This window comes from Anopheles merus, chromosome 2R (genome assembly GCF_017562075.2).
Source record: "Anopheles merus strain MAF chromosome 2R, AmerM5.1, whole genome shotgun sequence".
NCBI classification, from domain to species: domain Eukaryota; kingdom Metazoa; phylum Arthropoda; class Insecta; order Diptera; family Culicidae; genus Anopheles; species Anopheles merus.
Genome location: NC_054082.1, coordinates 9,838,062 through 9,859,437, shown reverse-complemented (window position 1 = coordinate 9,859,437; position 21,376 = coordinate 9,838,062). Strand labels below are relative to the sequence as shown.

The 21,376-nt window shown below is 46.3% G+C and overlaps 1 protein-coding gene across 6 annotated transcripts in view; it reads right to left on the bottom strand.

The window, feature by feature from the left end:
- The window catches only part of LOC121590582 (furin-like protease 2), a 191,814-nt gene that overhangs the window by 45,366 nt on the left and 125,072 nt on the right, over positions 1–21,376 (bottom strand). For 5 of the 6 annotated variants that reach the window (XM_041910379.1, XM_041910382.1, XM_041910381.1 and 2 more), the window contains 2 exons: positions 9,570–9,674; positions 9,274–9,465 (listed from right to left, as the gene is read on the bottom strand). In XM_041910379.1, the coding sequence (XP_041766313.1) occupies positions 9,274–9,465; positions 9,570–9,674 (297 nt within the window). The remainder of the gene's footprint in view (positions 1–9,273; positions 9,466–9,569; positions 9,675–21,376) is intronic. The other variant, XM_041910383.1, reaches the window with a different exon arrangement.

Sequence of the window (21,376 nt, the reverse complement as noted above, 5' to 3'; positions counted from 1 at the left end):
CGGCCGGAAGAGCAAACAATGGACAATGAAGGACGGCAGCGGAGGGGTTTTGCAACGGATGAGACAGGAAGGGAGGAGTCGTTGAAAAGTGGTCTTGTTCGTATGAATTAACAGTACAAGTAACGGCAGGATATTGAGGGCAACACGATTCTCCACCAAACTATCCTTCCTTCCTTCCTTCCTTTCTGTCGAGCCCCTTCTTGGGAGGGGAAGGGGAGAGGCAGAAGGAGCGATGGAATCTATGTCAGCAACGATTTCCCCTTAAGCTTAAAGGCTCTCGTTTCGCAAGGGTCAACCCCGGAGTGACCGCTCATGTGAATGCGTAATGTGAGAGCCGTTACATTTTAATTTAGTTAAAAAACACATACACACACACACACAGAGCCGTATGGGGTTGTGACAGAAACAGAAGTTCAGGCCGGAGGGAACATCACCATCCCCGTACGTCCGGCACGCTGCATCGGAAAAGAAAATGGCAAAAGTCCATTGTCTCTGTCGTTCCGTATCCTGATTAAATCTGTCGACAAGTGCTGCTTGCGTGTTTCCTGCCCAAACTCATCCTACATACAGAGGCGTACAGGGTCATACACACACACATACGGGGTGTTTGCTTCGGGACCTATGTTTAAATATTTCTAAACCACCAGCAAATCAGAGCCGGAAAGAAAACGATTTCCCACACATACATACACATGCACAAGTCCGGTCCCATGCTGGTGGTAGGCGTATAATTTACGCAATGAATTTGCATTATCCTTAAGAGCAATCTAATGGAACTTTTATGACGCTGTACGGTCGCACTGGTTATATGGTTTTGGGTTGTGCTTGCGGGGCAAAGGCGGAGAGTGGACGATATGATTATGAATTAAGTGATAAGGATACGTTTGCCTGAGAATTGGTTTCTCTGCAACGTTCTACGTTCCTTGGCGCCAGAAGATTTAAGTTTTGTAGATTGTTTTGTAATTTAATGTTTTTGTATAGTACTTTATGAATGTCCTTCGTAAAAATTATTTTAATTATTTGAACCCTTACTCAGCGGTCGACAAACTTGGCGTACGAAAGAGCCAAATTCAACAAAAATGTTTGTAGAGTTTCACGTGAAGAGCCAAATAGTTAAACCAAGAGCAAACATGAGTGAAAGTTCTACGAATATATATATCAACTGTTAAGAGCCGCCATCGCACCATATAAAAAATATACCAAATTGATAAAAAACACAGAATTTTATGAAAAGGTAGCATTTAAATTAAACATCAAAAATATATAGTACATAAACAGAGAGGTTCCGAATATGCAGAGAATGCTGAGAAGTAGGACTCCATAAAATATTCTTGATTTCCTGTGATACAGCAAACTTACAAGTAGAATGAAAATGGATCCAACGATAAACAATTGAACTTTCTTTTTTAAGAATGATCATGTTTTTTATAGAATTTTCTCGAAATCTTTTCCCACAAAACCGTATACGATAGGCAGTTTATTTCATGCTGAATATTTTAATATGCATTTGGAAATATGCAATAAAACCTTTAAATCAATGATCCCGCAAACTGCGAAGAAATAGGGGCTATAAAGCCAGGCAACAGCAATAATCATGATTATGTTCTACTCCTCAGCTGCTGAGAGTGTTCTCGTGCTGCTTCTTGTTTTCTTTAGCAAAAGAAATCCACTTCTGTGTATGTGTAAAACAGCCAAATTTGCGGTGAGCAGGCAGGCACACTACAAACAACGACGGAGGATGATGATAAAAAATACAACGCGAACGATTCTTTTTTTTTGTCATTTCGCCCCTGCCACGTAAATGATTGCGGTTGAGTTTATCTGGATGTCGTTTGGATTTTAACAAACTCAAGATAGGCGTTTCCGCACGTAAACTTCCACCCATGCACATGCCATCTACGCGAGTTTACTCCTTTCATTTCGTTTACCAACAACACTGCCACCGACATACCCCACGACCAAACCGAAGCTTTTGCGCTAATCGGCTTTCCTGTACTGTTGTTCTTGTGTCACTGCAAACAAATTTCCCATCGTGGCCACCACCGTTCCACCCAAAACTCCTACCCCTCCTCCCCCTTCCCTTACTGCACGTACGGAGCGAGCATAAAGTGGCACATTTTAGTGATGACTTTTCACCGGCGATAGTCATCGTCTTTGCTTGCTTGGGGTTCTACAGCGAAATTTCACATGACACGTCTTTGCTGCTTCTTCTCCAATGGCGGGACAGGGGGATTTGTCACGTGAGCGAGCGCCGAAAGTATTCGGAACGCTGAGGTCTTGTGCAATAGTTCGCGGGCTTTTGGGGAACGGTTTGCTCAGTATGCAAATGTTGAAGCAAATTCCATTTGCCTCTCCTTGTGGCGATGGTCGCGCTGGAAAAACGTCCACACACCGGCCGCCGCCGCCGCCGCCGCCGCTCATTGTTTGTGACAGGAGTAATTTCCCGCAGCACACCGTCGGCCACAGTGCCAGGCGCTGGCAACGGCACCGTGTGGCCCAGCAACAGCCTTATGAATGTTGCAAAATTCGTGTCGCGCTGATAGTTTGGAAATCAAGTTTATGCTCATGAATGTACAAATTTTCTCCGAGTCGCTCCTCCGCGGCACACGTTGTACACGGCGGCGACAGGGAAAAGGCAAGGTGGTGAAAGTTTTACACGTACAGCGGGAATGGCAACAGCACAAACAGGCAGGTTTTGGGAAAACAATTTCACTTATGAAGTTGCCATCAGTTGCGTGGAAGCGACGCGGGAACGTGACACGCGGAATGCTAAGGACTTGCCAGCCACAGTACAACAACTGTGACATGTAAGGGAGCGGGCGCGCGCGTTGTGTTGCTACAAGCCCGGTTGTCACAGACAGTTTGTTTTATTTTTGGCTTTTTCTTATTCTTTTTTATTATTTTTTGCTTGCCGTTGTTTGTGTTTCGCGCACCACGGTTGTGCCATTTGTTTTTCATTAGGCTTATGAATTGCGACAAGATAAATATTACCGGCACCGTATTTGCTTCGGCATGGGCGTGACGTGCGGAAGAGGACGCCCCTCCGGTTCGGAAAAGCATGTGGGAAAACTGCTAGTTACGCGAGAGGGGGAAAAAATAGAGCGTGGGAAAAACTAAAAACGAGTTATGGGCTAAGTTGCTTAATGAGTTTTCGGGGCCTCACATTTTAAAGCAATAAATCATACTCATGGAGGGAAAGGGTGAAACTTCCAGCCCGCACACGGTAGCGCAAAAACGATAAAATCCCGTAAGACTACTTGGCATGGCATCTTCGCATCTACTACGACCTTTTTTATATTGAAAGGAATTTTTTATTGTCGAGACAACTACTCAACAGGGAAGCGAAGTTCTAACCTGCTCCGAGAACTGCTTCTCTTCTGCGTGTCGGCAGCAAAAACAAAACTCAAATTAATTCTTCCCTTTCACTTGGGGTCCGTGTGCCATTATGTCGTCGTTCAAAACGCCGTAATGAACGCCGTACGGTAACGGCAGAAGGATGGAAAAGAAATGCAGTTAACGCATTGGGACCGGCAAAGCGGAAACTGGCAAGTGGGACTGGACTGGTGCAGGGGGAAAAACCGCGGAAGCTAATTACCGTTTATGGGTCGCGGAGGTGGGGGTCGAAATGAAAAATGAATTAATTGAGAATGTCAGCGAAATGCATGTTTAATAAATTTATCGAGCCACGACACGAAGCGCAGACCGTCAACCGCACACACGCAAGCCGGACACATCGAAGCGGTCGCGACCGCACGCAAAAGGACGGCCGGAGAGTAAGAAGAACTTAATGAGGAAAGCAGGGGTACATCGGGGGAGGGAGGGGGGATGAATTGAACACGCTAGCTGGGCGCGCTGGGGACACCGTTCTGTGGTTGTGTTGATTTAAGAGAGACCCTCGGGCCAATCTCATTTCGCAACCGCAAGGCACGCCCAATTTAAGGACTCTCGAAAACGCGAATTTCCAACGCACAAACCATTTCTCCGACCCTCCGAGAGGAGGGTGGAGTGGGAGCTAAAGGGCGAGCCGTCGTTTGATGTTGTCAAATGTCGTTTCCCGCGCCGCTGCCCCATTCTTCCTGTGCGCAAAGTGAATAAATTTCACATTAATTATGTACCGAAACCCGATCACCAGAGCGGCACAGGCACATTAGTTTGCAATTATTGTGCCCGTGTGCAGCTCATAAAGCTGTGTTTCGCGGCCCTGTTTGATGGGGTGGCAGGCGGGTGGCGTGTGAAATCCGTTCCAGCAGCAATATGAACCTGGCGTGTGACAGTGAAGCCACATAGCCGTCACATTTCGAATGGCCGGACGAAAGCTCGCGCGAAACTTTATAACCTTTACCCCTGTCCAGCAAGCAGTAACAGAAGTTCGCACAACCAGGGCCCGTGTTCTCGCCGACCCACTGGTGGCACACTGGAAATGAAGATAATTTATGGCCGATGTAAATCGAACACTTGCAACACTGACTTTCCGATTGATGGGTGGGATTTGCTGCCAACGCGTAACGCGTAACGTTTTTAATCCCACCGCGCTGCTGGATTTACATGTGCTGCGTGCAGGGGATGGTGGTAAGGTAAGACGCAAAAGGCACATCACAGGCACACGCACGGTTCTGTCATAACAGCACAAAGCCTCTCGGAGGAGCGTCGTTACTGCCTTGCGGGCACCATCCTGAATGTTGCGGGGGCCTTTTAGGTCGTTTGATAAATCGGTCGGCATTAATGGCTTTATTGTCGAGAGCTGGACTGTTGGATTTGATCGCGCCTAGCTTGCACAAAGATGACCTCGGTTCTGCTCGGTTTGCACCATCATCCCTCCCTTCCGCGGTCATCCCCAGCCTAAGCTTCATCCCGCATCCGACTAATGGGGATGGGATTTTAATAAATCATGAGCAATGGTTCGATTTATGCCAGCGGGTACCGCACCTACCACCACACGCCAGCAGGGCTTACCATTACCACAGCACCGGAGCGGTACGCGGGTGCTTTACTGTTGTTAATTGTCACCCCCGCGGGGGAAGTTTGGGAAACATTGCTCCCTCTCCAACCTCCATTAGCCATCACAAAGAGGTTGGTGGTCAGCTGTACAGTGGTCAGTGTGCAGTAAAGATGCACTGGATTGTAAATTCCGTCGAACATAATTAGCGACGAGCATGACGGGGTGCGCACGCGAGCATGAATCGCGCGAGTGTGTAAATTGCAAACCACTAGCCCCCGCGGGCGATTGAGCGATCTATTAATAAACATACGGGCGGCGGAAGCGGTGGGGTGTTCATTTCAATTGATGCTCGATTTACGCGCGGCATGATTTCCCCGCCGAGCCTTCCCGTGCGCTAATAAAGTCGTCACACGACGCGGCCCTTGGAGCATGGAATTGTATTTGATTGTATGCAGATGGTAGATGGTAGAGAGGGGAAATCATAACCGAATGTACCTATACGAATTTGGATAATTTTCCTACCATTACTTGCAACAAAAAGTATAAACGAAATTTCGATAAGGTATCGTAGGATATACCATGTTTGAAAATTGCCAACAGTGGGGTTTTTACAATACTAGCCAGCTGTTTTACATGAAGTTTGACACGTGGCGGCTGAAATCATGACAACGCTCGATACAAAACCACACGCAAAAAGGACCTCTGATGTTCAGCCTGAAAAAAAAGTAAATAAACAACTTAAGTCATTTCAAACAGCAAAAAGAAAACAACGCCATTATAAAATGCATTTTCAAACAAAAATAGTGAAATCCAATTTCCATTTCTGGTGTGAAAAATACGTCCTTGTGTGGAACACGTACACATAACACGCTTAACATCGCTATTGGATAAAAACATGGAACAATTACTGTGACGAAAGCTTTTGCTGGTATGACATTCGGAAATCAAGTCCAAGTTTTTCAGTCGATGTAAATTCGTTCCGATTCGCATGTAGCAAAAAAAAAACGAGGCTAACAATCATCCAGTAAGAATCCAGCCTTTTAATTTGTCATAAATCAAAGACATCTTAAAAAGCTCCTTTTTCCACACATTGCGGTTTAAAGCCCGAAGAAAGCAGAACCGGAATTGACACTAGACAAGCGGTTTACCCCGGCGTACAGCATCATCCTGCATGCATCATGTGGATGGCAGCAAAAAACGTAAGTCATCTTAATGTTACATTCTGTAGAATTTATTGATGTGTGAATAAGACAGGAAAAGAATGGAAGAAAGTATTAAAAAAAAACCTCACACACACACACACACACACACACACACACACACATACATACAACGGAAATATCCTTTCCAAGGGCAGCCCGTTAGCAATTGCGTTGGAAGAGGGACCAAGCGCGGAGACTGTCGCGGTAAACTAACTGGAAAATTTATGTTACTTTTTTGGCCGATTCAATCCGAACTGATACGCGGCTCGCGCGAATTCGGTGCCAGAGGGGAGCAGCGAATAGCGAAGTGCAAAGAAGCGAGTGGGCTGTTGATGACACTTTCCAACAAGCAAGTTATCTCCTCGCTGCCAATTTCACAACATCAAACGGGAAACGAGCGAAGGAAGGCAACCGGTTTTGTATTCTATCTCTCTCTTTCTCTCTCTTCGTCGAGTTCACTTTTCCTCGGGTGCTAATATTTACGAGCTTCCGAACAAGTGGAACGATTGCTTCCGTGCGCTAAGAAAACGGCACGGAAAAGTACAAAAAAAAAAAACGCACGACGGCAGAACGGTGAACGAGTAAAAATGAATGATATACGACCAAAGCCCGAAATGGGAAACCGAACCAGACACCGGAACCGGCAGGGGCACGGTACGCAAAGGATTCCGTCGGCCTTTTTCCAGGGAAATGTATTTAACCGTGCGGATCTTGGGCACCGGCGGCGGACCGGTGGCAAACGGCAAACAAAGCGCGAAAGGAAAACCTATCGATAACGGGAAGCCCTATTTTCTATCTTTGTGTAACTTGTGACACTCGGCCCGCCCGACGACCCTCCTCCCCTCCAGCATGCGAAAGAAAACTCTTCCCAAAGCAACGGGCACGGTGGAAATGCGAAACGGTGAAAATGCGAAAATGTGATACTGTGAAAATGGGACTTTGGTTTGTGGGCGACAAAACATTGTCCAGTGGCGGGAGGGGGGGGGGGGGGTGCCGAAGTCGGTACAGAACAAAAGAAAATAGGACCGAGAGCAGGCGAGCAACCCGGAAACCGCCTCCTGTTTGCTCGAAAAAGTTGACTGCGAAAATCTCGTTTTCGAAAAGTAATTAAATTCAAACCGTTAAGCTTACCCGCCCTGGTCCCTTGGTGGCTTGGTTTGGGGTTTTGCGTACCAGGCACCGATTCCTACCTCCAACTCCCCTCACTTTGCCATTGGTGTGGGAGAAAGTGTTCCAGGAAAATCTGGCCCCACTCAAACAACGGTATGTGTGTGTGTGCGTGTGATGATGATGGTTGGAAATTTATTTTCACACCACTTCCTTCGGCGAACAGCCAGCGTCATTAGTAGTCGAGCGCAATGTTGTCGAGCCGCGACCAACGGAATGTTTCCCTCGTTTTATTTTCCCTCTCCCTTTTGCGCTCGAAACGCTCCTGGCGGAAAGCGGTATCCAACCTGCCAGTGCATGCTTTGCCGGCCGTCCGGCGGAAGTTTCGAATGCCGGTTACAATCAGCACCAGGGCCCCCGCAAACGCACAAACCAAATCACAAATAAGGGAATGGAAGAACGGAAAGAGAGAACCGAACTGTCGGAGGATATCACATTTCAGGCGAGCGCAAGAGGCTCCCGAAAACCCGGCCAACCGGGGTGGAAAGCGTAGGAAAATACATAAATCAAAAGCTGCTCTCAAGCAAAAGTCAAACATCGCTACAATTTCGAAAGGATTAGGCGAAGGTCACAGGCAAAAAGCAAGGCGATAGTACTGGCGCGGCAGTGGCGTTCGGGTTCCGCATCTGTGCCAAGATGCGCGCGAGCAAGGCAGAAGAGACGGCAAAGCAAGAAAAACACGCGCGCGCGTTAACAGGAGTGGAAGAGTATGCTGCCAGCAAATCTTAACACACATGGTGCGTCGTCGTTATCAAAAAACGCGCTGCGAGAAGTTAGAAGCTAGACGATGGGGAGGGGGCTGGGACGATCGGCACACTACCACTTTAGAATCTTTGCGAGCGAATCCGCATTTTGCAGATCTCGGCAAAAGGGTATTTTTGGTGCGAGCAAAAAGGCAAAAAAATGGCGTATAAACATGCGAATATAAACAGAAAGCTTCTCATCAACGGGTGCTGAAAAGTCGCGATCTTGCACTGCCCTGCTCGGCTGCTCCGGTACACTTCTCGCAAGAACAATATTTGAGCTAAATATTTCATGTTGAATTTCTAGCTGATTATATTTTCTGCCGTCTGCCGTAGCACCCGCACGAACATATGCGGCACGGAAGGGAAGGGGAAGGGGAAGGAGAAGGGGGAAAAAGCACATACAGCAGCAGTTCACGGTTCAACGAACGCACACGAGGCAGACTTTAACGCGTATTATAGCGCGGGCTGTATCTTTTGGGAACATTTTGTTCCTTTGCTACTGTTTTTTTTTTCGTTTTCATTTTTTTATAAAACTGCGAAAAGAAGCTTGTGAAGCTTCTCAGCCAGCCAGGAGCTGTTTGTTTGTTGCTGAATTTTCTTGTTTTGCTTCGCTAAACCAACCGGCTTGACTTTAACTTGGCGGTACGGTGCGTGTTTGCTTTGATACGCACATGGGGACGCGCTAGCGGGTTGGATTTGCTGCAAACGGGAAAACAAATAACTCCTGACCTGCTTCTGTACGGTGTAAGGTGTAAGCAAGTGATTAAGTCGAACAATTGAATTACTCTTTAAAATTGAGTAACTGATGCAAAGTGACTTGCGACGTTGCAGCGTGCACTTGGTTAAGAGTAGCATGGAACTGTCGTTTATGTGATGTTGAATCCCTCTCAACAAATTACATACAAATTGGGCGATACAAATTGGGCGATACAAATTGGGCATTGGATGGAAACGAAATACAAAGGCTTTGATTTAAAACGCTACTCATTTTGGTTGTGTATCAGTTGTATATGCGAGCGCCTAAATGTATGCAATTTACAACAAAAGTACCAGAGCGAAAGCTGCTACAATTGGAAGCTTTTAATTTTAAACGACACCTCACATTTTAACGCTTTGCTAAACAAAAACCGACAAAATATTTGTCTGAAAGTAAGATACACACATACACACAAATGCATTGGCAAAACGATTTGAAACGGAGAGTAGAAAGAACACCTACGGCACTCACCAGGTACCACTGTTCCTTGAATAGTGGATCGGGAAAGATGTTGTGGGTGCTCGTGTCCCGGTACGCCATGCGCGTCCCGGACACTAGCGACCGGAAGCCGGGAAATCGCACGAAATCCTGATCGAACGTGCTGTAGTCGCGCTTGAAGCGGGGCTTTTCGTGCTGTTGCTGCACCCATCGAACCTGCGGGCAGAGCGGGAAGAAAAGGGGGAAACATAAAAGGATTATTAGCGTGTGCGCGGTATCGGGAACTGCGAGACGAGCTCGTAACCGCAGCGCTCACTTACCTCCGGCTCGGTGTTCAGGGCGTTGTGATGCGCCTCGCTACGGTCTACCGAGCGTTTGCGCACGTGATTGTGATGGAACAGATAGTATCCTTTTAGCGGACCAATCTAGAAAGGGAAAGAAAGAACGATCAAAATAAATTATTAACGTGAAAATGGTGTGCTTAAACCATGACTTTAGCTTCCCATACTGTCACAATTTAATCAGTGAGCCAAATCTGTTCTAACTATATCCCCCCCCCCCCCTTTTCTTTAACCTTGCTCGCAGCTTTAATGAGTGGTGCATAAGTGCACCATTCGTCGGATCGAAGCTCTCGTAGACTTTGTCCATTCAACAGCAAGCATCCGGTCGGAAAGGCACGTACGAACGAAGTGCACGTCAATGATGCTGGAACATCGGTGCAACTACTACTGCTGGCTCAAGAAAACGATGCCCTGCCGTCCGTCCGAAGCGGGCGCAAGAAATGGATGCAGCGTAAGAAAATAATAGCCACCATCATCGGGCATGGAAGAAACCGAAGCAATAGAGGTCTGGAAATTGGCAAAAGCAGAAGAAAGCATCGCACGAGCTACACTCCTCCTTTGCCTCGCCACGAAGAGTGGCAAGAGTGAAAAGGATACGGTGAGAAGTACAACAACACCCTCTGGACCAAGGGAGTGTGAAACCGTGCCGCGTGGGGAGCCAAAGGATGCAGCAGCAGAACCGGGCAGAAAACCCATCGTTGATCGTTTGCCGGGAAGTGTTGCGAAAGGATTTTCATTCCTGCCCCAACCGCACACCCGGCTCTACTCCCGCGGAAACCAAACGGGATACGGCCAGAGCCCGGAAATCTCGAGCTATTTGATTTATTTTCCAATATATCAAGTAATTTAAACGATACACGTCGTCCCTGCATGGACCAATATTTATGGTAGCGAAGAAGATTGCTACAATTTTGCTGCACCCGGGATGTTTGTCGGGGAGCGTCCGTGTTGACGGTGGATTCTAACCACATGGAGCGTCAAACACACACACACCCAAGCGTTCACATACGCTATATCTAGGGTCTTTGGGTTTCTATTAGCAAATCAAGAGTACTTCCGAGTAGCAGTGGAAGTATGCTACCACCACGTTCACGTCTGACACCTACTGTAAGGTTACCACCTGCTGTTGGGACTAAGGACTAAGGCATGTAGCAGCATGCAGCACGATTAAGTGAGAGCTTGCACCTGAGATGAACAGTACAGTCCCGTGATCGAAGGTAGTGTTAAATAACTTTTGCGTCGTGCATGGTGATGCTGGTTGAGGTACTGCAAAGGATGTTGATGAAATAATTGAGCAATGAAAGGATGTCCTCAGAATACTCGAATGTCTTCCCAATCTAGATAAAAAAAAAAAACCAGTACAGCCAAGTGTACTGAAATTAACTTAAGATGCTTTAAGGTGCAACTCTATTAACATAGCTTTTTACCGATTTCAAGATAGCCAGATTCAGTATGCGCTGAACACTCTGAGAATTACTGAGAAGTTTCAGTTAAATTAACAAAAACAATACCTAAAACTGATTTGCGCATGTTTGCATGCTCAATTCATTTTATTATCTAAGTAACATCGACTGTACAATAAATTGAAAACGTACTGTCCCTGACCAAACATAAACGCGACCCACAATCACGGATACATTGCAGGCCAGATCATTATTTAATAGCACTGCCAGTGAGCTAACAGCAGGCGCATTCGGTTGCAGTTTGATGCAACATTGCAATCAGCCATCGGATCATGTTATGGTCGTGATGCAGCAACTTTCAGGTTTCAGGTCGATGGATGAAAAAAAGAAAAGAAAACATACATAAACCGGTCCACAGGTCAACCCCGTGTACCAGCTGCAGTGGGTATGCAGAGAGTGGTGTGAAATGATGCTGACATATAAACACGTGTTGCAATGCGGTTCCGCGCACAAGTATGCAAGATTAATAATCGTAAAAGAACTAACGAAGCGTGGTAATTTAAGGGCTTGGGGATGCACTGCAATGTAAAGAGGTAAATCGTGTACTGTGTATGTGTCAGTAAAACTAAATAAGACTTGTCTCCAAAAGAACACCTTCTACTAATGAGTGTATCGACCTGTATTCATCATAATCTCATCCTATGTAGCGCCAGCGCAACGTACATCACAGCTGGTCCACAGATACGACAGCAAACCAAACAGGTAGCGCTCCATCAAAACGAACCCCACGGATGTGAACAAGCCCTTGCACCAAGCAGAAGTCATTTCGTGTTGCCCCTTTCATTTGCACACCATTTAATGACTTAACGCTTGCTGAGGGGCTTCATCGGACCAGTTTACGACCGATTACGCACGGGGTAACAAGTTTTATGGTAAAACCAAGTGGGAGGAAAATGCTGAATCTTGCCTACGAAGGTAGGCTATAGAAGCAAGATGGACAATTAGTTCCAACCCTGGTGGGACTGAGGGTTTGGAAGGATAGGAAAAGGGTGCCGTTGATGACCGGAAAACGATCGCTGGATGACATCCGATCCGGCTATAGGTACGGAAGTTTGCGCTCCGAGACGTTAGGCAGCAATATACGTTGTAAAAATAATGAGCAAACCTAATTCAATCCACAAAAGATAAGCAAGAAACTCCAGACGTTGGTAAATTCTTATTACGCAAATTGATTTGCTGTATCGCTGAAAGTACCATAACAACCATCGAATGAAGCTATCTGAACTGCCCTAAGTAGTTTGTGATTGTTTTGCTTGTTTAATTTAATTACGTACAAAAAGGTGCACTCGAAGACAAAACCATTCAGGTGAAAGTTGCTTATGAAAAAATAAACATGTAACACCATGCTTCAGCGCAAACCACGCCAAGCGCTCCTGCCTCCTGCACCGATTATTTATGACTACGGGCAAAAGGTCAGCAATCAAAGTGCAATATTTCATCCGAAGATGCTCCCCGCCTGGGGCGTACAAAACACCCAATGTGGACTCGACACACAGACAGCGATAATACCGTACCGACGGCGTAAGCGCCACCTACTGCTTGTACGCCGACCGATATGTAGCAGTGGCTTATTTTTATATATCATTTGCCATTGCTTTCGTTTGTTTTGTTTTGTTGCGAAATTTCGAGAAATAAATTGCACACTACCAAAACTGGGATGTTTCAGCTGTACAAATGCGAGATGTGTCAAAAAACATGCGCAACAAAGCAGAACAGAACTACCGCAATTCGATACTGGCTGAAAGCGAAAACGCCTAAAAGGGGTACAGAAAATTGGCGTCCAAAAAGGGAAAAACGAGTCGAAGCAGGGATTTATGCCACCACCTCATTGAAAAGCCCTGCACCTTCGTTTCGCCTACATCGACAGCTTCTGCACTGCACAATAATGCACCATCCAAAGCAACAACAAAAAACTACAGGACACGACCACACGACCAGAAAATGAAGAATTACGAGCCAAGCGAAGTGGGCAACAAAAAAGGCCAACCCGATCAGATGAGGAGGAGAAAAAATGGCTCTAGCACTATCTCACGCACACACACACACACACACACACACACACAATCGCACGCACACATGCCGGGAAAATGAAAGCTTGCGAGAGACCGTGAAGCGGCGCAAATGTGCAATCGAAGTCTGGGCAATCATTTCACCGATCGGATTGTGCAAAGTACCGGCGCTAGCTGAAGCTCTGGCTCGTAAATTGTGGATTAATTTGATGATGGATTGTAGTACACGAGTGCGTGTGCGTATGCAGGGCGTGGTGTGGTAGTGAACTAGGGCAGGACACATAAAATAGCGAGGCAAAAAAAAAATCAGCACAGAGGATCAGCACTTGTAAAGGAAAGGCAAAAAAACAGCTGCTGCATGTGCAACTGCATTTTACCGAGTGAAACCCGACAAATTATTGCCCGGCTTCGATGTCCCTGTAAACTGTCGATAAGAAACTGTTTTAATCCATTTTTGCACCGGTCTCAGGAGCAATGGGTTGGCATTGCTTCGTTGTTTTCCCAAAAGCAAGTAAACCTATAGTCGTATGGATGAAGCAGTGATGAAACAGATTTTTCATTCAGCAGAGCAATCGCGGCTAAGTGCTGCCGACATAATTAATGTTACGCTTACGACTACTGTAAACACAGCTGTTCCATATTTCTATTTCTTTCTAACTTATATTAAACGTATCATAATAAAAATGTTAAAAAAGCAGAAACACATGATTCAACTACTTCACACAAAAAGTAAGAACATTTTCTACTGGTTTCAATATCGTTTTATTGTTTCCATGAGTTTCATTATGCTCACGTTATGCTAATACCCTTAGGCCGTTCAATTTGTTGCCTATCAATAGTTGCGCGAACCGCGCTCAATGACGATAGAATGAAATTCAATTAAAAAGTTTTCTCTGCCGTTAGTGCTGCTGCTAGTACGCTTCGCCAACCCCCATACAAAACCCGTTCCACGATCGATAACCCGATAAAGCTCGGATACTGATCCCAAGCCAGTAGGCACCATCGCCACAGACTGCTCCCCAGCACAGTGTGGAGGGCAATGGTTTCGATTTAATCTATTTTCTCCTGCTTCCCGATAGCCCAACGGTTGCAGTAGAAAAAAAAAACATACAGCACAGAAAAAAGAAGACAAAACTGTCAAGACTACGATAATATTAAGATATCAATATCTTGGTCTCTTTCCAATCGCCCCATCTGATAACGGACAAGACCCTTCAGCTTTGTTGACATCTTGTCCTGTCGTTTTTGTTTCCTTGCCGTCCCTTTCTCCGGCAGCAAAGCTTTACCAGCAGCCCGTTCCCAAGACAACACGCTCTCGGTATCGTATCGGCGAAGCACAAGAAATGTAATAACGCCCCGCGGTCCAGCCTGCCTTATGCCGTGGTCCGCGTGCTTATCGACCAAAAAAAAAAAAAAAAGGGGGCGACAGCGATAACGCCGCAGCCTCGCAATTGGCCGCTCGTAGGCCGGCGGCGGAAAGCAAACGTCTTCGTCAGCCATTTTGCCCGTCAGGGGCTTTTTAACAGTCAAGAACAATGAGCAGCAAAAAGGGCGATATCTCATCCTCACCCGGCGACGGATGGCGCGTCGCCTTGGAAAAGGAAACTGAAGGGAAAAGGGTGGCAGCGACAACAAAACAAAAAGAAGCTTTATTGTCTTCGCTGGTCGTAGCAGCAGCAGCAGCAGCAGCAACGCACCGCGCACGAGGCGCGTCGTGGCGGACAATTTTACGCAGCATTCGCACCAGGCGTACAGCTTCCACGCTCCTAGCACGCCTAGCGTGCCTTTTGCTTGTACCCAATCCGGAGTCGAGTAACGGGCGTTAGCGTGTCAGTCATTGGCGAAGTGTCTTTCAGGAAATGGAGCATTCGGGCACAAAACGCACCACAGGAGGGGGGAGTCAAGGGAGCAGGGAACGGAGTGGCATGCTTAACGGTTGGATGAATTTGAAGAAAATTATTTCCCGCTCATCGTTAGCGAATGTCTGGTGCGAGAGATGATGGCTGCCGAATGGCGAATCGTTTGTCGCAACAGTTGTTACTGACGTTATTTCTTCCCGCGTCTCTGCGTCGTTTGTGTGCGCACTTTTTCTAACCTCCGCCCGGTGGCGCTGCCAGTACGGTTGTTGATTATGTGCGCTTTTCAGGAGCGAACACAAAAAATACACGTCCCATTTTGCGCTATCATTGGCGTCATTGCATAGCTGGAGGGGCCGACGCTTTAAAGCTAACGGTGCAAAGCGAAGGTTACAAATTAGGTTAGGTTTTGAAAGCACAGACACCTGCATTGGCCCGCGAAGTACGCGAACTTAACGCTAAAGATGTAAGTGGAAGATAAAAAAGGTTCGATTATGGAAATTCGCATTCGTCATGAGCTTACTTTAAGAATGTCTTTTCTGCAAAATCCAGATCTTCTGTAACAATTTAAGTTTTGATTGTAGCTTAATATCTTGGCACTTGAATAATATGTTACCTTTGGTAAATGTTAAGCTCTTAACTTTTCAAACAAAAAAGCAATATTCAATTGTATACGAATAGGAATATCAATGTCATCAATGCGTTCTTTATTATCCTTAAAAGGAATTATGAGATCAAAGACGCTGCATTGTGCAATTAGCTAATACTTGCAGAGACAATCTTCCTCAACTGCATTTTACAGCAATGCTCAGCAAAAAGCTGTCACACAACTAAGTCATTTGACATGTAGTACACGACAGACCAATCAATCTTCTCCACATTGGGATCTACAATAACCCTTTTATGTTTACAAGAATACAAAGCTCGAGGAAATGAAAAGGAAGCAGCAAGGTTAATCAGAAGAATTCTGTAATTAGAATTTCAATCACGAGAAACGCACACCAGACAATTGGCTCGAAGATGATATCTTGCTTTCAGATGAATGTGGATGGGCTAGTTGTGTGCTTCTTAACGCAGGTTCTTTATAAGAGCTTCTTATGTTGTTGCTACAACTGTGGTACTGAAGCAGTACAAAATATAGAAGCGACAAAATAGCATAGCATGCGATATAATGGTCTATTTAAGCATTGCTGCACCCTACGAAAGAATGTTAGTATTTGATAAGAATTACTATATGAAAAAAAGAAGATATTGCATCTGGTTCCATTGACAAGATACGCCAGCAGGATTACATCGCATCAGATTTATGTTCAGCATCACCGACATCGTCGACATAAAACATGCCACTGTATCGCTGAAGTGGGATGTACTCTGGCGGCGTAGTGCAAATTATGACTTCTAATTAAAACCGCAAACATTGCCACGATGTTCAACAACCCATATTCACCCGCTCATTTCAACCTAGTTTTTCCCTTTGGCAGAAAAGCAAGGCGCTCCTTCTTCTGCAGAGTTCCACATGTCGCGCCATTGACGAAGGAAACAAAGTGAATAAAAAAGGCCCCCCGCCCCAACTCCGGAGCGCGCTTGGAGGACTACACCACTACGCTTGGTGGCAACGGTGACATGACATTGCCCACAAGAGCCTGCCATAGCTCGTCTTAATTATCCACCAAACTTCTAAACAGCGACACAGCGTACGTAACCATCGGCAGACGGCGGTGCGTGTAGCTTTCAACCAAGCTCAAGAACGCTCAGGGAGCAACGAGGCAACCGACCGGCGACGAAGTGTCCTCGTCTTCGGGATGTGTCACAACTGTCACAACTAACGTCAGGTAGCATCATATAATTAGACGTAATTTCCAGCACCCATTCAGTGACAACACACACACACACGCGCGCGCGCTCGACATGGTACGCGTGAGCAAATTTTCCAACCCACAAGCAGCGGTGTCGTCAAGGCAGAAGGGCCTGCTGCTACTTCTGCTGCTGCTGCTGCTTTTGTGCTCAAATAAGGAAAACCGGCGCCGCACGGTCACATATGCTTTCCAGCCGTTTTCCTTTATCTGTCGCTTCAACCGAGCGCAAACTCGACCCGGTTGAAGCCGTTTCGTACAGCACATGGCCACGGCTGGATGACACGGCGATGGCATGGGCTAGGGTAGGCCACCCTCGTGTAGTAGTGGCGTAGTTGCCGTCGCCGCCGTGTGCCACAGAGTGTAATGATTTGCCACCGGATTTAAAATGCAAATTAATGTAATACATTTTATCGTGCGCCGCTGCCTCGGGTCGGGAAGACGACTTCGACATGCCGAAGACTGAGTGTCGAAGCGGGCCGAAGTGAATGAATGGAAGGGTGAAGTGGGAGTCGGAGGGGACTTTGAATGCCGTGTTGAGGTTTGCGAGAAGCCTTACTTTGTGATTGTGTGTGCAAGGTAGCGTGTAGCTATCCAAGTCAAGTGTGAGGATCCTTTTGCTCCGCAAGCCGATTGTGGGTGGAAGTCAAACGAAAGCGTATACAAATCACAGTTAATTCGCAAACAATTCTGAAGTAGGTGTAGTAGCAAGCCATGCAAAAATCGGGTGAGCTGCTATGACTGTTTTAATGACACTTTAACGAAGACGCATGGTGTGGTATTTCATGCGCATTTTGTTGGCATTTGAGCGCAAAACGAAAGATGTTGGAGCCGGATTTGTACATTTTAAATTTTATTACCAGATTGTCGGTAAATGCTTCACCTTGTTTGTTTCCCAGGAAACTGCATATCTGTCCATTACGAGCAAGCTACTTTAATTTCAATTGCCGGGGAAATTGATTCAGTGGCATTCCATCCAACTGCAACATTTTTTTAAACAACTCCGTATAGCATAACGTTGCTGTGTTAAATATACTGACGCAGGCTTAATAATCTTTTCCTTACATCAAGGACGTTTCAATTAAGATCCTCCCAACGGAACAGCAACAAGAAATGCTGCCAACGATGTAACTGTTCCTGTAGACTGCCTCCTAGCTGTTTTGTGGTAACATTTCTAAGTGTGGTAGAAAACTACGTGTGCAAACGAAACACTTCTTCCTATTGTGAGAATAAAGCAGGAGCGAAAACCAACAACTGGAGGAAATGTGTCGCCGTGCCAGTTTTTATTCACCGCCACTTTCGAAGCAAGACATTTCCAAAAGCTGAAGCTATTTTACTAAATTGTGCTCGCCGCGTGTCTTGTGCTATCTCTCACCTTTCTGCTCGTTCTACTTTTCTTTCCTTTTTTCGTTTGCCCCTGACCCGCACCCTGACCGTACATTCGTCCCGACCGCTTTTGCAAACGCGTCCCATGAGTGGCGGTTTGTTGCACGTTTACGGATGTGGAAAACTGCATTCCATCGTTGCCCACACTACCTGCATACCGCGCACTCGCTCGCAACTCAAATACACACACACACACACACACACACACACACACACACCACACACACACACACACACACACACACACACACACACAACACACACACACACACACACATTGAACTTGGTTGGTATTTGAGGCGAATGTTAAGGATTTCCCTCGCACGATGTGCTACGAGCTACTCAAGACGTGGATCAGAGGATCATCTCCTACCCTCGGTTAGTGCTCTTGTGCAAATCTTCTTCAAGAATGCCATGCAGTTATGTGTAACGCGGAGAGGAGTGTATCGGGCGCTGCGGTGCAGGTGCTTTGAAGAGGGTTGCAATGCTTCCCCTGCGGGGGTAGATGCTTTGAAATCGGCCCCTTTCCTCGTTGCTCCCGGTGCTGCTGCAGCGCTGCATGCGTGATGCAGCTGGTTTTGCCGTTTGCTAATGCTTCCTCGAAGCTCGGAAAGCCACGGGAAGAGTAGTGACCCAACGTACGTACCACCAACGTTCCCACCGGGAGTTGGTGAAGAATCTTAACAGTCTGCACCTGTGGCTGCTTCACCTGTCGAGGACGCTAACCTCTTCTCGGCTTCTAGGGTAAACCATTAAAATATGGCAGATAAGAGAAGCATCTTAAACGGTACGGTCGTTCTCGAGGTCGCTTTAGAACTGTTCTAGTTATTTCGTTAAAACCAACAGAGTGGATGAAGCAAAAGAGAGGGAAAGAGAGATAGCAGGAGATAGACAAGGAGAGAGAGAGCGAGAGAGAGAGAGAGAGAGAAAGAGAGAGAAAGAGAGCGAAACAGGAGCACGATGGGATGAAATACTAAGATTCGTTACGGCGTACGGCAGTTTGGAGGGTGTACCTCAGTGAAGGGGTCCGTTCTGAAGTGCTCTGGAAGCAAAATTGGAGCAAAATCTAACTAACCGAGAGAGCAGCGCGGTTTATTAGAGTGAAGTCAAGGGCTTCCGCCGGGTTATTAAGGAAGATTTCATTAGTTTCTTTAAAGAATTACCATCAGGGCATTGGAAGCAAAACCGTTGCCTATATTTTTGGAATGGAGGTCACAAGAAAAGCGACATTTTCGGAATGCGCATCAATTGCAACAATCAAATCGAATGATTCTGTTTGCAAAAGAAGATTGGTAATGTACACACAAGATCATTAACCACTTAAACAAACAACTAAAAACCAATGCTTGAATACTGAAGAGATGTTTTACATCTTGTTATAAATTCTGAAGCACATCACGAAATAAATACTCGCTGTTATTTGAAAGTGCGTGTGTGCAATATTATTATCCTTTTCACACATTAAAGCTGTTCAGTTTCTACCCTCAGCGCAAAATCTACTACACGTAAAAGGAGCCCCAAATGGCTTTATTAACCTTGCGTCACGGAACATGGGCAGCCAATGCTTCGTCGCCTGCAAGTATAAGAACGTGTGTGGTTGGTTTTGGTCGTTGTTAGAGCCAGCTGTCTTTCTCTGTCTTTTCTCTCTCTCTCTCTCTCTCTCTCTCTCTCTCTCTCTTTATCTCTCTATCTCTATCTCTTTCTCGCTCTCAGGTTACAGTCTCGGTTCGATGAAGATGATAAATAAATGTGATATTTCCGTCCAGTGCCGGAAGCGGACTGATGCTCATGCCCATAATGGGTGGCACGTGAATGCCCGGTTTCGAATTCATCTGTCACACAGGGCAAGCGGAACACAAACAAAGGCGGAAGCAAGTGGGGAGGGAATGGTTGTGTGCAAATGGGGAGGCAAGATTAATGTGATCGCGGAACTCTTCTCGGTCACGCCGCATCTTAAATTACTGCTCATAATCGCACGCGGTCGCGTAAAGAGGAAAGCTTGCAAGCTACGAGCGGTTACCCCCACTCACCCAAATGCGCCCAAATGTATTTGGAGGCTAGGTCAAATATTCGATTCGGTTTTGGGGCCATGCGTTTTGAGCCACGCAAACATAAACGTCGAGAGCGGCGTGATAAATGGTTGCGGCAAGCCACGGCTGATGTTTGATGGACGCGTTTCGGGTCGCATGGATGTCGAAGAATGTCAATCGACGAATCATTTATTATGAACAGTGTGGTTGGTTCGGGTTTGCCGTCAACTTTAGCCGGGTTAGAAGAATGTTTATCGATGGAAATCAATATAAAACATTTGTTTTTTTTTTACGCCGGCGGGAACTCAACACGATTAGTTAACGTGTTTCTGTTGAAGAGCGGACTTATAATTTGACCAGTTGAAACGGCACAACAACTTCTTCGATTGAAATATCCTGAAATAATTAATGCGAAGCGCCAATAGCGATAATAATCCCTCACCTAATTGAACGCACAAAGCTCCAATGTTTAAGTGGCAGCTTAAAAACATGCCTCTACACACCACTCCGGTTGACCAAAAGGCATCGTTTCCCGAAACCCCACTCGTTAGTCTCAATTTGGACGATCCTAATCGACTGTAATAGTAATGATCAAAACCTCACCATTGCCAACCCGTCACAACAGTTGACGCTTTATGTGTGCTCTTAAGGCACGTTAAGGCGAACGCTCCAAACAGGTTCGTTCTTTCCCTTTGCCGCCTTCTCGTGAGGTTTAAACCTCACGTGACCATAATTGCCGGATGTTTCGTTTGGTTTGGTTGTCAAAATGGCTAACATTTCGTAATCACCCTTTTCCCCTTGCCAGCCATTGGCCATTCACGTTGAACGAGCAGCCTCTCGAGCCTTTTTTGGCGAAACATTCGCCGGAATGATAATCCTATTTGAAGGAGCCGTAGCTTCCAGACTCGTCCACCACTCTCCCCGTTTTATCCTTCGGGTTTGAAGCAGAGGAAGAAAACAAGACGCCTGGGGCTTAATATTTAACAACAACAAAAAAAAGGGTCAACTCCAGCGATCCGGAAGTGTACAGTCCCCGTTGGCGTCCGCGGCTGATCGGGACGGGTCGTGCACCATCCTTTCTCATTTCATTATCCCTTTTTCGCACAATAATGCGAGCAAACTAGCGCAGCATTAGCGAGGAAAATGCGGCTCGGATGACCGAACGAGGCCGGAAACAGCCGTTAAGATT